Raw genomic sequence first — 18,816 nt, 5'->3', positions numbered from 1 at the left:
TGTTCAACTACACCAACGCTAACTATGTAAAACTATTGAAACTATTACTCAACTGCTCTACGGTTTTGTATATAACTTGTTTAGCATCCTGTCATAGCCTTCAGTAACCATATTGCTTATACAAGTAGCCTACTTTATGCTTTATATTTGGTTGTTCTCTTGTTCCTATAGTTCGATTGGTTGTGGTTCAAAGCCCTTGAAAGTTGATGTCAGTTACATGGAGTGCCTATGTTACCCCACTGCCGAGGTATGTTGTGGGTGAGTTAAACAGTAAGACAAAAAAATAAAAAAATTGCACAAAAAGCAGTCACCCCATGAGATTTGCTTCTAAAATTGAAACAATCTAAAAGAACAAATAGTGTTTAATTTTCTGTGACTGAGCACAGCTCAGATACACTTTCTGTTTGATGCAGGAGTGTGTACGTGTGTTTTTAAATTAAACTACCAGAACAAACTTCCTTAACTGTATTTATGCTTAATGAACAATCAACTCCAGTGTACTGAGGTAGAGAACAAATAGATCTAACAAATAAACTGTGTAAATTTATGTGTGAACTTTGTGTCTATGTATACATTTTCTCAGTCTGAGTCACAATGGTGGAAAATCAATGTTTTTAACCCTAGAGAGCAGGCTTGGTGGATCCAGAGACTGCATACGGCACATTTTACCCACACTTCCTTTGGCTTTGAGCTTCCAAATGACTCCATATAGACAACATGAAAGTTCTCAGTTCTATGTAAGGGCATGCTAAAATGTGTTTAACTGACCTCACCCTGTCGTCCAGTGTTTAGTTAGCTGTATTAGCATAACGGTTTGAAATTAGCCATTTAAAAATGCATCACATTTTGCCTGAGAATCTACAGTTTATTCTAATGTTTTATGATTTTATCTGCAAAAGTTTAAGTACTAAACAAAATGTAGATTTAAAAAAAAAAAAAATACATTCTTAAATATAATTTTTTTCTTTATAAAATCTGCATGTATCTATTTACAGCCTTATAACCATTTATATAAGATTGGGGAGGAAGTGGGTAAATCATGAAATTAGCATAGGACTCCTAGCTTATCCATGATTGGTGGAAATGATGTTGTTTCATCTTTTCTGTAAAGCAACACAAACTTAATTTATGTTGATGCTAATCATCTACAGTCATTTACATTATTTAGTAAAAAAGAAAGAAATGGACTCGAAGGACAAGAAACTTCTGTACATCTTATTGGCAGCAAGTAAAAAGGCTTTAACAAGGAGATGGCTTAAACCAGAACCACCAACAACTGAGGACTGGATAAACATTGTTTACGAGATCTTCATAATGGAAAAACTGTCCTTTTCACTCAAAGTGCAGAGGGACACTTTCTATAAGATGTGGTCCAAGTGGACGGAATATGTTAAACCGGTTAGATCTGAATTTCTGTAAACACTGCTGCTTCTTACTAATTGTACAATGATTTAAAAGTTTAAATGAACAACATAAATAGTATGGATGTAATTTGTTTTCCCCGCCACCCGCACTTGAGTTCTGTTGTTCTTGTGTTAAAAAGTTAAAAATGGTAAAGCAATGTAATGTACTTCATGTGCCCAACAATGTGTGAAATTCCACATGCTTTTCCAATAAAAGATAATATAAAAAAAAAAAAAAAAGAAAGAAATTATATGGTATTGAAAACAAATAAAGATGTTCTTAAACATTTATACAAGCGATATCAGAAGGACAGCAGAAGATCAGTAACATTGCGAAAGAAACGTTGAGTTTGTTTGGCAGATGTCCAAATTTCAGTTTGTCTTGAGTGTTTACATTGAGTTTATGCCAAAGTTGAAGTCTATTAAACTAGATATGGTGTACTTTCTCTTTATAGGTCCAACATTACACAACAACATCTTAACATGATCACATATGAACAAAGTTTTAATTCAAACCATATTGTAAATAATTTGACCTCTCACTTCAAAATTGAATTTCTCATTTCAGCCATGGCTCTTCAGGGAAACATCTACTCTTACTGTATATTCAGCCTTAAATGACCAGACTTGTACAATTTTTGTGGTTTAATAAATGTGTGTTCTCTTTCATTTTTGTGGTTTGAAGTGCATGCAAATAATCACAAGCATACATACCGACTTGTTTTTCCAACCAAATTTGGCACATTTCTTCTGTCCTAGAAAAATGGGCATTGTAGGGCATTGTAGTTGACTGCTTTATCTGATGGGCACAAAAATGGTTGCTTTTACTCTTATCTTGGATCAGTCCTGTAGTCTTTTGCAAAAATGTGTGTACTCACTACTGTCTCTGTGCTTGAGAAAATGTATCACTTTTATTCTTATTACCATGTTAAAACCCTTTTATTTGTGCAATAAAATGCTTCTTTCAATTTGCTCTCATCAGGTAAGACATTAACCTTCTCCTAATATTTTATTTTAAATGTTTGTGATAAAAGCAAAAGCTATTTGTCTACATCAGGGTTCTATGTTCAAAATCAAAATGTACATCATGTCCTCCTGCATAAATAACATCAGGAGACAGGACTGATTGGCGAAGGTCTAGTCTTCTGTCCACTTGTGTGGAAGCTGCACTGCTTTAATACAACAATTAATGTCAAGCTAATTCATTTTTTGAGTAAACACTGCACTCCCAATAACCTCAGTGGCCTGTCAGAGAACTGCTGCATTGACTAAGCAATGGACAGCTATCAGAGAACCACACAAACCAGACACATGATGGATGCCAAATGTGCAGATAAGCACTATAAGATTTTGAAGTTTCTCTCATATCTGATTTACATCTCAACATTTCCCGTAGCTCCCTTTGCACAAGCCCTGCCCATGTTACAATGCGCAACAATGCATGCAGGGAATGTTTATCTTGAGAATAACACATATGAAACTACACATGTCCTATACCCAGAATATGTGGTCTGCATTTAACACATCCAAGTGCACACACACACACACACACACACACACACACACACACACACCGTGAACACATAACAGAAAACTGTTTGTATTTCTGTATCTTTTCCTTTGTTTTCTCCATCTTATAACACTCGCATCTATATAGCCTATATAATTTAGATTCAGTCTCAACAATATATCTTGTGTTCAGGACAATTTAGTAGACAGATTAGTAGTGGTAGAAACACAAAAGGCTGTTGGAGGAAACAGGTGGTCACGTGATTCTTAAACATGGCAACAACCATAAGGGCTGACCTGCTCCATGTAGATTCTATTTCTAGAACGCTGATATGACTTGAATCCTCATATTACGTGAATACATATCATTTTAATATTTCTTAAAATGATGTTTAATTTCTTAAACATACCTGGCAATAAAAGCTCATTCTTCTTCTTCTAAAAAGTAAAAGTGACATTTAAAACAAAACTTACATAATAGCAAATACAAACTTGTACTGAGAAATTAAAATATATTGATATTATAAACAGTTAAGTTGATTTAATAATAGGCCTATAGTTTTTTCGAGCATGTCGCGAGCACACACACACACACACACACACACACACACACTCACAGTGCGAGTAGACGCAGGACGTAAAGCTTGACATCATTTCTCCTCAGAGCACCACGGAGTACTGTGTGTTAGTCACCCTCACTCAAGCTGAGAACAAGGTGGGTAAGTAGCCTAAACTTATCCCGCTTTCTACTGAGTCTGATCTTATACTAAACCGTTTCAAAACCGAACTGAATATATACGACAGAATCTGACGAGAGCAAGCGGTTTCAAATGAGTTAACGGAGTTGAGCTGCCGCCTCAAAGTTATGTTCTTTCTTTGGCTCTACTGCTTTTTTAAACTTTTAGCTAATGCAATGCTAACTAGTCCTTTTTACTACTAAACAACAGATTGTAGTTAAAAGATTAATTTCGAGTTGGACACGGTGATCCATCATCTAAACGATTACCTTAAACTTGAGCTGAACTTCTAGAGGAAACGCTTTGAGTCTTTGATTACTTTTATCTTTTGATGACTTTTATGACAGTTATCTTCCTACATTGCGCATTAGAGATCATTGAAATTGTGTGCGGAAGTTTTAAAAGTAAAAGATACAACTTTTCATTTGGACGTAAACCACGGCCGTGTCTCATAACTATATGAGATGCTTACTTAGCTTTTTTGGCTGGTAATCTGCGTTGAAGTGTTCGACCACTTGCGCCATACGATGGCCAAAAATACAGTCTAGGAAGTAACTGTTAACTGACGAGAGTTTGACACATAACCTATGAGTGACTAAATGCACCAGTGGTTAGTAGTAATGCATGATACTGGTTTCGTCTAGACCAGTTAGAATTTAATCACGTAGGCTACTATTAATTCTAGTGTAGAATAATTTAAGTTTGTCTAAATGAAGGGTTTCAGTTGAGTCAGTTCAAGTTCTGTTTCTTACCACAAGCTGTTTACCTAAAAGTTCCTACCAATAGCAGCAGTGTGGTTACACTGTAAAGATACATTTGCTGTACACAACTGGCAAGCTGTGCAAAAATACAGTGATCAAGCATTTTGGTGACTGTATAATTTACAGTTCTTAAATTAGCCTATATATCAGTAAATGATGTAGTGTAGCCTATATATATATATCAAATTATATAGTAGATGTATTGTGGATTAAAATACAACATATAACTTAGTTTAACAATATTTTGTGAAGGTAGCTATACTGGCTTAAAGTAATTCATATTTGAACTTCTTAAACAATACAGCAAAACATATTATGTATAAATGAATTAGAAGTATGTTTTGTCAATTTAAATATACTATTTTTGCTGCATACAGAAAGGTAACTGTAACAGGTTTTTACAGTAGCATTTTTACAGTGTTTTATATTGATAACATATAGTAGGCTACTTTACAGTGTGGCTATTCCAGTTTCTTAAGATCAGTTTTAGAGTTACCATATGCAATGGTTAAGAGAGAAGGAAATGAGAGGCACCCTTGTTTTGCATTCTGAAAGATAATCTGGCTACCAGAGAGAATGATAAGTGTGCTATACTTACAGAAATATTGTGGGGGATGGTGGGCTTGGGTATTTTCCTTCCCTTGTCGAGGGAACCATGCCACACACATTTCCACAACTGCGAGACTGACTTTACAGGAAATGTGAGACCCCCAAAGCCCCTCTGCCTTTAGCATTCCACTCCACACCTCACTTGAAACCCGCACTGTAGTGTTAACATGGCCTGAGTCTTCAACGTGCCTTTAGCAAAACAAGGCTCTCATGCCTCTGCAAGTTACAAAGCTTTGGCTGGTATCCAAGCAAGGCAAGTATTTTAGGTTTCTCAGCACCTCAGCAGTTTTCGTAATTAATATAAAAAAATAAAAAAGATTCTGGTGTTTGTTGTAGGAAATAAAAATGGAATGGAAACCTTGGACACTGTTTGGTAACACAGGAGAAAATGTTTATTTCATTTGCGTGTTTAATTGAGAGTGGCTTCCAGGGGATGTCTCGACTTTGGAAGACACTTTTTTTTTGTTTTGACACTGATGGTGATTCAATATTCAGATTAGAAGTCAGATATATTATTAGCGGTTAACATTTTAAACACCCAGTTTTGTAATGCAAGACACATTTAGTTGACTGGCAACTGTTCCTGTATAGGTTGTGTTAAATTATGGCTCCTGTAAAATGATTTACTTTCTTTTTGTTGTTCTAATATTTTCTTTATATTTAAATTAGATATATATTTTTTGTTTTAATCAACAAATGCAGTATATAGAGAAGTTAAGTAAAGAAAGAAAAAAAGTTTAAATGTATTATCATTATATTATTTTTATTATATATTTTTATCATATAATTGATGTATAAACATATTGGAAGTGCCCTTTACTTAGCAAAAGGGACCCCTTTTTACTGGGAATATATCACAAGAAATAGTTAAATAACAACCAGACCATGGTGGAAATGTATGATATATTATACTACATATACTTTTTTCATTAAAAGCAGCTTGTGATAGGAAGGAGAACAATAATTCAATTAAATCATAACAAGGCACAAAAATCTTGACATACACAAAACTGTCTAATATTATAATCATTGTAATTATATTGTAATGTGTTGTAACTGCTGATATGTATTGTGAAAAGCACTAAATTAATCTTAAATTGAAAGATTTGTTAATGAAGGCCACAGTGCACTATATTTATAGAATGGTTCCCCCTCAACATGCAGTACGCCAGTTAGCCACCTCCACAGTCTTTAGAGAATCTAGTTTCATTTGATCCTTTCCAAATCCTGAGATTGTATTCACAGTCCTGATAGTTCTGAAAGGTTATGTCATTTATCAACTACTGTTTGCTTGAAGTGGCTGTCTTCCAAACCCAGTGCGGACCTCAAGGCATACACAGAAAATTTGGGCAGAAGTCCTGCAAAAAGGGGTCCCTTTTGCCGAGTAAAGGGCACATTTTAATGAGCAATCAAATCGGAATAGTTTGGCACTCATTGAGGAGCCTCTAGTTTCAGCAATATGAGAGTCCCAATTGACACTGGTATGCAAATGAATGAATTCAGCTGAAAAACTCTGCAACCAAAAAACACACAGCAAGTCTTCATTGTGGTGGTTATATCTGTTCTTTGACCTTAGGCAGGAGTGATGATCCATGGTAACCTGGCAGGGTATCAAGACATTGACATTTGCTCTATTTTCAAATTGTGAGAATCACTGTTATCTTTAGAAGAATGTCACAATATGCAGGCTCCCCACATCCCAGTGCAAATATTTCTTTGGTATAATATATTTAAAGCCACTTGTAGGGAAACTTATATGTCTTTCTAATGCACTACAGTTGTTGTAATTCCTCCTGATTAGTTTACTGAATGGGCAGCTTGTTTTTCAGCGTAAGCGAATGAGAACGTTCTGGATTCATCAGCTCTGGACTGGTTATTTTAAGCTCATTTTTTTTTTTAGCATAGTTCACTTTTAATAAAGAAAGGTGGGGGAGACTCGTCCACTTTGCTGACTAGATAGGTTTGGCATGCTGGCCTGAGATGTAATTCTGTTTGGTCTGTAGCGAGACAGCTGTCTGGCATAGAGAGACGGTTCTTCCAAATCAGCTGAATGTCAGCTGATCCCACATCCCCCACACCATTACCAGCCTCTCCCTGCTCCACTGGACACGGCTCTCTAACTGAGGTGGAAAGTCTTGGACTTCCTGTTTAGCATATAGGATAACATTTCAGCCTTGCTTTGCAGACACTTTGACTGTGGTTTGTGGGGTAGCCTTTTTTCTTTCAGAGTAAAGTGGCTGTTTCAAGGTTGCTTGTTAAGGAGATCAAGAAGGCTTTTTTAAGTACCATGGATCAAGTACAAAGCTCTAGACTGGAAACTGTTGAAGTAGTTGCGTTTGAAAGTCATCAATCTAAAGATGGATTGCTACACCGGTCCAACGCAGTCAGTGGTGCTTTATTTATGTAGTTCTTCACTGTGGATATGGTCGTAGGCTGAGATTCTTGCAATCTCAGCAGGAGGCAACAGTTGGGGCATTTCTGCATCTCATCTTAACAGTATGTGTTTGAAGAATAAGTCGACAGACAGACTTCCTTTTACATCTCGGTTCAAAGATGTAATTGTACATTTCATCATGACTGAAGGTGAAAATGATTCTTTCATTTAGCACTGCCTCAAAGAGTGAGTTTCGTAAGTTGACTTTAATAGGATGATTCACAAAAAAAGAGGAAATTTTGTCATTTTTTACTCACCCTCATGTACTTGATATGACCTAATTTTCTTCTGTAGAACACAAATACAGAGCAATATACCGTAATCCTTGCTCTGCTCCATGTAGTTAGGAGAAATGTGGACTGTAGCTTCAAAAAGGATTGAAAAACTCCTTCAAAGTAGTTAAGATGTGTAAAACAAATAGGAAGTGACTAAACTTTAAGCTGTTATTCACTGAAATCTAGCCAAACTCAAGTAACAAGATATGATTTTTGATAGAGCTGCACGATTAAAAGTTAAAAGATTGCGATCTGGATTCAGACACCCAGGCCATTTCATTTCTAAATGACAGCGTTTGCCTGAGTCTATTAAACCTTTGACAAAGTCTTACCGGATCATTCAAAACTGTGTTCGCACTGCCACTGACACAGAGAGAGCAGTTTCCATGTTTGGTTAAGAAACATCTTCACAAACTGGTTTTTTCAACTACACAGTATTATTTCTGTCTTAGAGTCATTCCTATTACCACATGAATACTGGGGTTAAGTTTATAGTTCAGATAATAAACATCAACGATCAGCGATCAAAATCGAACAAAGCTCCCATTTTGAAAGTAACCGTGCTTCAAATAACATTTGTGCTGATTTGTGCATTGTGTCGCCACTAGGTGATTAAAAACTGTATTTATCATTGAATGAATTATTTATTCAAGAGAATCGTTCTTAAATGCTAAATCATTAGGTAATGAAACAAGTGAAGTAGGTTTATGAGTGAGTCATTGAATCATTGATTCAAACAACTTTTTCATAATTTTAATATAACAAATTGGTGTATTAAATATATTATATATACACTTTCAGTCAAAAGTCTTTGAACCGTAAGATGTTTTTTTATTTTTTTTAAAGAAGTCTCCTCTGCTCACCAAGAGTGCATTTATTCGATCCAAAGTACAGCGAAAACATTACAATTTTGAAATATTCGTACAATTTAAAATAGCTACTTTCTATTTAAATATATATTTAAAAATGTAATTTATTCCTGTGATTTCAAAGCTAAATTCTCAGCATCATTACTCCAGTCTTCAGTGTCACATGATTGTTCAGAAATCATTCTAATATGCTGATTTGCTGTTAAAAAAAAGGCATGTATTATTATTATGTTGAAACTAGTTCAGGTTTCTTTGATAGAAAGTTCTGAACAGCATTTATCTGAAATAGAAATCTTTTGTAATATTATAAATGTCTTTGTCATCACTTATATTAATACTGACTCCAAGCTTTTGAATGGTATAGTGTATAATTTTACAAAAGCTTATTTCAGATAAATGCTGATTTTTCTGTTCATCAAAGAATCCTGAAAAAATGTACTCAAGGGTTTTAAATATTGATTAATAATAATAATTAAAAATACACTGTTTCTTGAACAGCAATCAGCATATTAGAATTATTTCTAAAGGATCATGTGACTGGAGTAATGATGCTGAAAATTCATCTTTGATCACATGAATAAATTGCATTTTAAAATATAAGTTTAATTTAAAGTAATCTAAAAAGTAGTCAGAATACAATAATTTAAATGAGTAACCTAGATTACGATACTAACTACAGTTTTCATTTTGTAATCTATAATTAGTAAAGGACTACAATTTATAAGTAATCTTCCCAACACTGTGTTGTGAGTGAATTATTTAGACCAGTTTTGAAAGGTGAAGTAGTTCATTTGTGAATCAGAATGAAATTGTAAAAAAAATAAAAAAATAAAACATGATCTAAATGTTGATGTTCTTCTGTATTTTTCAGGAATGAGGAGCTTTGGCTGCAGTGGATACTACGTTAGGATGAATGCGGAAGGAAATATGAGGATAGACGTTTACAGCTGTACAGACAGGAAGTGAAGCTGCTTTGCCTTCGACTCATTTCCTTCACTGAACTGAACACTTAGAAACAGCATGTCTGTCTTTTTTTAGCATGTTCCACTGTGAGGACTTGTGCTTGGGCTTTGAAAAATCATGACAGGATGGACAGATAGAACAAGGCCATAATGAACAATCGTGGATTGATAATCCTGTCATTTTCCACCTCAGAGGCCATTTTGTTTTGTAAAGCAACTCATCATAGACCATAAAACCCACAATCCATTTGGCAGGAACGAGCCAAGGCAGAAGTCAATTCCTGTTGCTGTGGTGGTTCCTTTAAATCTTTTCTCTGGAAATTCACCCAGAGGTTTAGTCTGTCTTAACCATGATATTGAGAAGAAAACTGTACTTAGGCGCTTTGCTAGGTGCTATTTTGTTTTTAATGATAGCTGCTCACACCATTCAGAAGGCCAGTGTTGTGCCCAACATAGATTTATCCACTCATCATCACGATTTCAAGAACTGTAGCTGTCCATCTTGTATAGCAGACAAGGGTGTGTCAGGGTGGTTCGACCAACGCTATGATCATAAACAGCAACCTTACCTCACCGGCAGGGACGATGACATAGATCCACTTTCTCTGAAGTGGTGGCTGGTAAGTGGCACATTGATGGTTTGAGATCTGCATTTCGTTAGTCTAAGGCTGCCAGTCATTTTTTAATTCAAATCAAATCAATTGCATGATATGCTGAATAATTATACAGATAATTCACTTTCATCTCACTGGCCCCTAAATGATGATTCAAACATTTTTATAATCCAATTATACATAATCTTACAGAATGGAGTAGCTTTTACTACTGCATTGTGGCACCCTGTATTTTTTTTTTTAATGCATAAACGGAAAAAAATAATTTTAAACTCAAGAAGCAACAGATCATTTATTCCATAAGTTGATATTCATTCCACTGTAACAAATGGATGAATAATTCACAATAAGAGCAATAACTTACAATTAGAAAATTTATTATTTGCATTTTGAAAAAAATGCTAAAATACAATAACATTTTTTTTACTACTATTAGACCATATCCTGATTTACAACGTCAATAGTTATTGTGACGTAGTTTTTTCACTTCCATTTTCTCAGCAAAATGCTACTGATGTGGCAGCTTACCTACTTCTCCGCTAACTGCGCAATGATAGAACTGACTACATTACTGCATAACCTACTCATAAACAAACATGCTTTTTGTTAATCACTATACTCTTAAATTTGAGAAAATATTTCTAAATAATTGAAAAGAATCCACCTGATTCTTCAATGCGGAAGTAAGACTATGAGAGTTCCAGTTGATTAGCCGCTATAGGGAAATAACGTGAAGAATAACAACATGCAGTAAGTGATAAAACTGTTTGCACTACAAACCATTGTGTTCATAATTGAGAAAATACATTAAAATAATATGGTAAGACACCAGTTTGCAATATCAAGCAGTTTTGAGATGAGACCGGAAGCCAGACCCATAAAATTTACAAATGGCTGCGCCCACTTTTCTAGAAACAATAAGGTAGATATGTGTAATAGATAAAAATGTTACCAAATAAAAATTATTTAAACTATTTGACATTTTATGTAATGGCATATACTGTATATATATGACACTACATAAAATTTCCAATAAACCGCATTAATATATATATATATTTATATAGTGGCGAGCCGTGACTTTTTTAACCTGGTATGCTGAGTGATATCTTCAATATATGTTGTCTATGACCAAAAATGTAAGAAGATATGTGTTCAGTGGAATTTTAAAATTAGCTTAGCTTGAGAAAACATAAAAATAACAGTAACAGCGTATTTTTTTCTTGTGATTTAGTCTAGTTGGTTTTGCGTCAAACACAATGTGATTCTCAGCAATTTAGATCTGGGGTTCAAGTTCAAGCTCAAACCGGTGCGCAAGGTTTTGGTACGGTTTCCAGTTTGAATGACAATGATGTTTCCTGGAAACGGTGTGCAACGGTGTGCGACGGGGTTTGAGATATGTTTTCTCTTGTTTGTTGGGTGTGTCAAAAATGTCAGCCCAATAAGCAGCAACATGTGTACAAACCACTCGGTATTAAAGAGACAGCTCGCACAATGTATTTAACATCAAAATAAATTCACAAGGGCAAGTCTATTGTTTGCACATGATTATTTACATCAAAAGCAAAATAACTGAAATCATAACACATGTATAGATCTGGAACTTCGTCTAAATATCATTTAGTAATTGCAATGTCTTCTGGTCCATATCCTCCTTTTATAATTATATATGTTATATACATACATACATATGTGTGTGTGTGTGTGTGTGTGTGTGTGTGTGTGTGTGTGTATGTGTGTGCAATTGAGAATTGAATGGGGGGAAAGTCATGTGAGAGGAAGCAATGATATGATCATTGCTATGATCTATCATTGCATCACTATGATATGATTGCATATGTTATGATTGCAAATGACTGGTTACGATTGGCTGTGATTGGTTAATGAGATAAATCGTATATTGTGTAAAAATGTACATTTAAATTTCTTTTTCAAAAAAAAAAATGTGACCGGGACATTAATGAAAACAACAACTGAGGACTTTGCCTCATTTCAGAACACCACTGATGTAGTTCTCCAATTTCTACAATGAATTGGACAGTTAAAGTTGGATTTGTTTCTAGATTCATTTGCTAGTCTCTACACAGCCATTGGCCTCTCAAAAAGACAGAATAGCTCTTGGGATTCTTAGGCATCCCTCTAAAGTTGAATCATTATAGCTAGATATCATTTTCCCTTTCTGGAACATGGACATGTCAGGGAAAGACAACAACTGGTGTTCATTCCAGACCCTCTCAAGTTCACAACCATCATATCTGTTTGTCAAACATCATTAATGCAATGGTAGTGGATCCCCAGAGCTGCAGTCATTATCTGGTTTCCTTAAACAAAAAAGTAATTCTCTCTAGGGAACAAGGGCACAAGTAGTCCCTTCGGCCCTGCCATGTGTTTCAGTAAGGTTTAATTTAGCCTAATTAAAGGCTTATGACTATACTTCGGATAAGCTTGATATTGGTGTGCCTCAAGAGTTTTGAGTTTGCATATGGCACATAAGAAACGCTGGACAGTATTTTTTAGGGGTGAAATCTCTAGGCACCTCATGATTTGATTTGATTATGATTCAGAGAGATGCGAAAAATGATTATCTATGCATCTATATATTTTAATATGTACTTATTTGTGGTTATAGCTTTTAAGAGTATAATTATAACAATGAACACGTTACATCCACTATTACAAAGGATTATACTGCTCATAGTTATAATGTATTATAAGTCTCATATCTTGCCATTTTTCTGATGCTACTTAAAGTGGTGAAAGACCACTTGTAAGTAGTAACAATATATTAATAATAACATTTTATTATTATTCTCTCAAACAGCCATAAGATCAGATAATCAGATCAGTTGAATGTGTAATTTGACACATTTGTTTTGAACTATTTTTATTGTATTATCAGTCATAGACTGTTATAAACTGACTATAAGTGTCTTTGCAAGTATGTCAGCTTATTCTCCCATACTAGATTCTACCTTTCTCAAGCATACTAATACTCCAATGAGAGTTAGTTGGCATGTAGTTGCAAAGTTGCTTATAGTCGATTGATTAAGGGGGCAATCAAAATAAAATGTAACCATATAAAACATAGCATTTTTTTCAGTTGGAGTATTAAGCTCACATCAATTAATTAACATTAGCTCCACAGGAAACATTCAAATAACACTCAACATCTAACCAGTCACAATCTGTAGTAAGATACTGTGCAGATCTTAAATAAACAATGTCAAGACATGATACATACCAATATACTGTAAATGAAGTAGATTTAATATAGTGTTCATTGTGTGTTATAAATAATCATACCCTTAAACATGTAACCACAAATACTAAGCATTATGATGTATTATAATTGCTGTTATAATTATTCATGAGTTGATATAGCATATTATAAGGTTTTTTATAATGCATTATGCATTCATCGTAATGCCTTAAGAATAACCTTATAATGTATTATAAATATGGGCTTCATAGAAAGTGTTGCCCAGGACTTTTTTCCTCACTGTGTGACTACTTGGTACTTTCAGGGCAAAGTATTTATAATGATATATATAATGAATCTATCTTTTATTATGATGCACCTCACAATCCGATTCCAAAACGATTCTTGATCTACATTTTTTCATATAAATTAATTAGTTTACTGACTTTGTCAAATTTATCTGATTTTTTATTAATTTACTTATTTTTATTCAAGTTATGGTTTTAAAGCTCAAGATTGGCTTTGTATATCGCTTACACCATGAAACATTATACAAGTTTATATACATTTTCAATATTGTGTGTTTGTGTGAGAAATCCGAATATTGCATGTATTTTGGAAAAACAACTTATCTAGGAATCAGTTCTGAAAATTTCATAGACCTCTACTACTACATATACAATAAGATTGAAATAGTTTGGATAGCCAAAACTTCTTTCCTTTAAACATTAAAAATGGAATGGTTAGCTTTAGAAGTTGTAGTTATTATATTGTTTTGTTTAGTCTTTGCAGGCATCTAATGGAGTGATAAAGGGTGTCACCCAGAAGATGTTTGAGATCATTCCCCCTCCACATAAGAACGAAATGCCACAGCAGGACCAGTGCCGGAAGTGTGCGGTTGTTGGAAACTCGGGGAATCTGTTGAAGTCCAAATATGGAGCCTTGATAGATTCCCACCCAGTTGTTATTAGGTCTGTTTACTACTCTTTGTATGTCTGGTCTTAACATTTATAAAAAGATAATTCCCACAAAAATGAAAATTCAGCAGTTAAAATGGACAAAAAAAGATATTTTGATAGATATCTTTTTGTCTGTTCTTTGAAAGTCAATGGGGTTCAAAACAGCCCTGGACCCCATTGACTTTCACTGTGGACAAAACTGATTTTTTTTGTGTTTGTTTAAAACACTCCTGTATCACCTAAAAAAATAAAAAATAATAATAATAAACTATAATTAAAATGTTAATACTGATGGTGACTTCAAAAGTATCTGAGAGTGAAACCTGAACAAATTCATTAAAATGATTCAGCCTTTTTTCTTTTTTTTTAAGTTACAATCAATAAGTGCAGGATTTTTTTACTAATGCATTTTGTCTTGAATGTCCCCCAGAATGAATAGGGCAGTAACTGTGGGTTTTGAAGAGGATGTTGGTAACCGAACCACCCACCACTTCATGTACCCAGAGAGTGCGATCGATCTGAGACCTGGTGTCCACCTCGTCCTTCTTCCCTTCAAACTGAAAGACATTCAGTGGTTGTCCAGCGCCCTTTCCACAGGAGAGATCATAATGTATGTCAAAATCTTTCTGAAAACTGGAAAACATACACTACCAGCCACATTTTTTGAAAAATTAAGAATTTTTATGTTTTTAAATAAGTCTGTTCTGCTCACCAAGCCTGCATTTATTTGATCCAAAGTACAGCAAAAACAGTACAATTTTGAAATCGCTTTTTTCTATTTGAATATGTTTTAAAATGTAATTTATTCCTCTCATTTCAAACCTGATTTTTTTATCATCATTACTTCAGTCACATCATGATCCTTCAGAAATCATTCAAATATTCAGATTTTTCTACTCAAAAAACATTTATATTATTATTATTGTCAAAACTATAATAATAAAACTTAATGTTTATTAAACAGCAAATCAGTATAATAGAAAGATTTCTAAAGTTTCATGTGACGCTGAAGAGTGGAGTGATGATGCTGAAAATTCTGCTTTTATCACAGGAATAAATTACATTTTTAAATATTTTAAACTAGAAAGCAGTTATTTTAAATAGTAAAAACATTTCACAATATTAAGTGAATTTGAATTTGGATCAAATAAATGCAGGCTTGGTGAGCAAAAGAGTATTCTTTAAAAAAAACATTAAAAATCTTACTGTTCAAAAACTTTGACTTATAGTGTAGATTATAAGTAAAATCGCCCTAAGAGAATCTTCCTCTCTCTTTGCTAAAACTGTTTGTATATCCCAAACAGGACGTACGTGAGAGTGAAAAGTCGTGTAAAAGCTGACAAAGACAAGGTGATTGTTCATCACACTAAAGCTTGTAAATCCATAAATGCATCCATCTGTTACACCTAACTCATCCTACCGTGTGTGCTGTCCAGGTGATGGTTGTAAATCCAGCCTTCTTTAAATACACACATGACAAATGGACAGAGCGTCATGGAAGGTACCCGTCCACCGGGATAGTAGCCATTATATTTGCTCTGCATCAATGTGATGAGGTTTGTACTTGCTTTTAAAGGCAAAATAACAATCTCTGCGTCAGCAGACTATTCTCACTGACGATGTTAAATCCCAACAGGTGTCAGTGTTTGGATATGGGGCAGACAAGCAAGGAAGCTGGCACCACTACTGGGAGTACAACAAATATGCTGCCGCCTTTCGAAAGACAGGTGTCCACAATGCAGATTTCGAGACTTTGATTATTCAGAGGCTCCACAAAGAGGGCAAAATCAAACTGTACATGTGAGCCTGTAATTGTGGCCTTCATTGACTCCGTACTGCTCAAAGCCAGAACGTGCAGAACGAGCTGCATGGAAGCCAAAGAGACGCAGATCTGTGATCCACCCTAACATTAATTGACCACTGTGAACTGCACTGAACCAAACCCACAGACATCAAGCTGTAGTCCTAAAACCAAATTAACTTCTCCTGTTCTTTCATTTGCCTTGTGCCTGAAGAAAAGATGGATGTTTGCCTTCCTTCCAGGCACTGAAACTTCGAAGATGACAAACAGTAAGCAAAACAGCTTGATGTGGTCCTCCTCATATACTTCTTTCTTACTGCAGCTGTTCTGACTAACCTCACAGTTTCTGTACTGCAAATGTGCAAAATTAGTTTCATGTACAGTCAACAAAGTTGTCCGCACTACAAGAAAGATGTTGATCATAAGCAGTTTTCAGGGCAACATGAAGCAGAATTCACAACCCAGCAACAGAATATTAGATGAGAGGGGGCGGGGCTTGACTTGATCTATCTGTAATTGATTGGATAATAAAGGTGGCCGTTAATTACCAGATTGGACCATCTGATGTATGGTTGGAGAGTTTCATGTCAGCAGAAAAGAAAATGCATTTCGGAGGTCCAGCAAGTTGTTAAATTTGGATGAAAGCTTATGAAAACAGTTTTCTTTGAAATAGCATTTAATGATAAATCATGCAAAATGAGACCATTATTAAAAGTATAGTTCACCCAGAAATAACCTTTTCTTCACATTGGATAACATAGGGGTTCAAACAATATTGTCATTTCATTGACAAAAAAAATTATAATTTTCCCTAAATATATACACTAGCTAACATTTGAAGTAACTTTCATCAAAGTTGTCCTAAAACCTAAACCCGAAATGCATTCTTACAACTTTGATGATCTTTTTTGATCCACTTCAAATGTTGACTACTATATTTTAAATATATTTTTTTAAATCATGCAGATTTGGAACGACATGAGGGTGAGAAACTGATGACAGTATTTGTTTCTTTTTTTGGGTGAAGTACTTCAGTTCATTTTAAATTTCATGTTGACTTTTAACTTCAACCTGCAGTGCATTAAAGCTTTTTAGATGATAAGTTTGGGGATTTGAATGTTTTAAAATGTCAAATAAGCAATACACACATTTTTAGATGCACAGTTGCACTGACATTGCTCGAGTCACCACACATTTCCTGTGTTGTTTTTGAAGGGTTTTTTTTTTTCACCTTAAAAATCCTGTCGTTATTGAACCATACTGAAATCAGTTGAATATAGACAAACCACATCCTGGAAGATTTATTTGTTACATAGAGCTGTGAAAATGCATTCTATGTTCCAGTTGAGAGTGAGTTGTTTGCTATGGGAGCGTCGTTGTGTGTTACATGTTTAATATCATTCATTATATACCTTTAGACCAAAGCCGTCCCTAGAGTGTTCTCTGTGGCACTCGTACAACAACCTGTCTTGTGATTTACAGTCCTGGACAGAGCACATGCTGTATTTCCATACATCTTTGATTCATTATCTTTTTTCCTGAATTAGAATGGATCTCTGTATTTTTATAGTTGAAATTACTAGTCGTAAATATATGTTCTGTGTGCCACCCACCTTTCTAGTTTGCATTATTGTGAACTGTTTTAAGGATTGAGACCAGGTAGAAACTTGAGCTGTAATTTCATTGTTTGTTGCCAAGTGTTATCAAGCTGTAGATTTTCTCTGTGACTTCTGTTCTCGAATGTATTTTAGCTTTGGATTCTTTGCTTCATGTTAATCATTGGCTTTCACAGTTTACAGTTACATATATTCTGAACACCATCAGCATTGGAGAATTATAGTTTGTAAAATATTCAAAAAAGAAACTGACATGAAAGTGTGTTTTAACAATCTATTTAGAAACAGAAACAAAGCCAATTATAATAATTCAATTCAAAAGTCACAGTTTAAGGGCATCCAGGACAGTATTAAAAATAAAAATATTTGATATTGTCGCATAAATAAATAAAAAATACAAAAAGCATACAAGCCTATTTTTTTATGAGATACACAATACATAAATATCTCACAATACCTTAGTTTTCCATTCAGGTTATTAAACATGAAATGCAGAGCTAAGACCACAAGTTAAACTTTTAATACATGATGGTGTATATATAAGTTCCTCTAATGCAAGTAGAGAAACAGCTCACCAATTATAATTTAATATTTTATTATCTCCCTACGGGTGGAATTATTTAGGAGGAGTCCAAGATATTGAGCAGTAACGTCAAAAAACTGTGGCCAAATGAGTTTATATGGTTTTGTTTACTTGTATTCTCAAATATGTGATTGCAGATTTAATATTCCCTGGGTGTGAAATGATTTGCAAAAATGTCTTCTGCCACAAGTAGTTTTCTACTCTCGAAGCACTTTAAGGAGTTAGTCCATGTTCAAAGACTGTCCAGATGAATGTGATGGTCTGACAGCATTGTAATGGCCAAATTGCGTGGTGTGTGCACATTTTCTAAGCTTCTATGTTCATGATGTTTTGTGTGGACGTGTGATTAATCTGTGGTCTGTTTTCAATAAACCACTTACTTAAAATCACCATTTATTCAGTGATTTTTTCGTCTGAACTTACGGAAGTAATTGAACAATAAATGGCTGATCTCAAAATCCCCTCTTTCAAAAAAAGTAACCATA

At 34.5% G+C, this 18,816-nt stretch overlaps 1 protein-coding gene across 2 annotated transcripts; it reads left to right on the top strand.

The window, feature by feature from the left end:
* The first annotated feature begins 3,504 nt into the window (after window positions 1-3,504).
* On the top strand, window positions 3,505-16,854 carry st3gal8 (ST3 beta-galactoside alpha-2,3-sialyltransferase 8). Of its 2 annotated transcripts, none has more exons than XM_059537388.1 (7): window positions 3,505-3,627; window positions 9,469-10,179; window positions 14,156-14,343; window positions 14,762-14,941; window positions 15,636-15,681; window positions 15,768-15,887; window positions 15,968-16,854. In XM_059537388.1, exons 2-7 carry the CDS (start codon window positions 9,910-9,912, stop codon window positions 16,133-16,135), a joined length of 972 nt encoding a protein of 323 aa, XP_059393371.1. In that variant the 5' UTR covers window positions 3,505-3,627; window positions 9,469-9,909; the 3' UTR covers window positions 16,136-16,854. The 2 variants fall into 2 exon arrangements, with proteins under 2 accessions (XP_059393371.1, XP_059393370.1); XM_059537387.1 differs by having other exon boundaries at window positions 3,505-3,631.
* Window positions 16,855-18,816: the final 1,962 nt, after the last annotated feature.

Source organism: Carassius carassius, chromosome 44 (assembly GCF_963082965.1).
Source record: "Carassius carassius chromosome 44, fCarCar2.1, whole genome shotgun sequence".
Taxonomy (NCBI): Eukaryota; Metazoa; Chordata; class Actinopteri; order Cypriniformes; family Cyprinidae; genus Carassius; species Carassius carassius.
This window is presented reverse-complemented; position numbering and strand designations above follow the sequence as displayed.

Excerpts from the sequence above, each read along its gene's own strand:
- st3gal8 (XM_059537388.1), top strand. The coding sequence starts at position 9,910 with ATGATATTGAGAAGAAAACTGTACTTAGGCGCTTTGCTAGGTGCTATT. Across the intron at positions 14,942-15,635 it reads TCCACAGGAGAGATCATAAT|GACGTACGTGAGAGTGAAAA; the intron begins GTATGTCAAAAT and ends TATCCCAAACAG. Across the intron at positions 15,682-15,767 it reads TAAAAGCTGACAAAGACAAG|GTGATGGTTGTAAATCCAGC; the intron begins GTGATTGTTCAT and ends TGTGCTGTCCAG.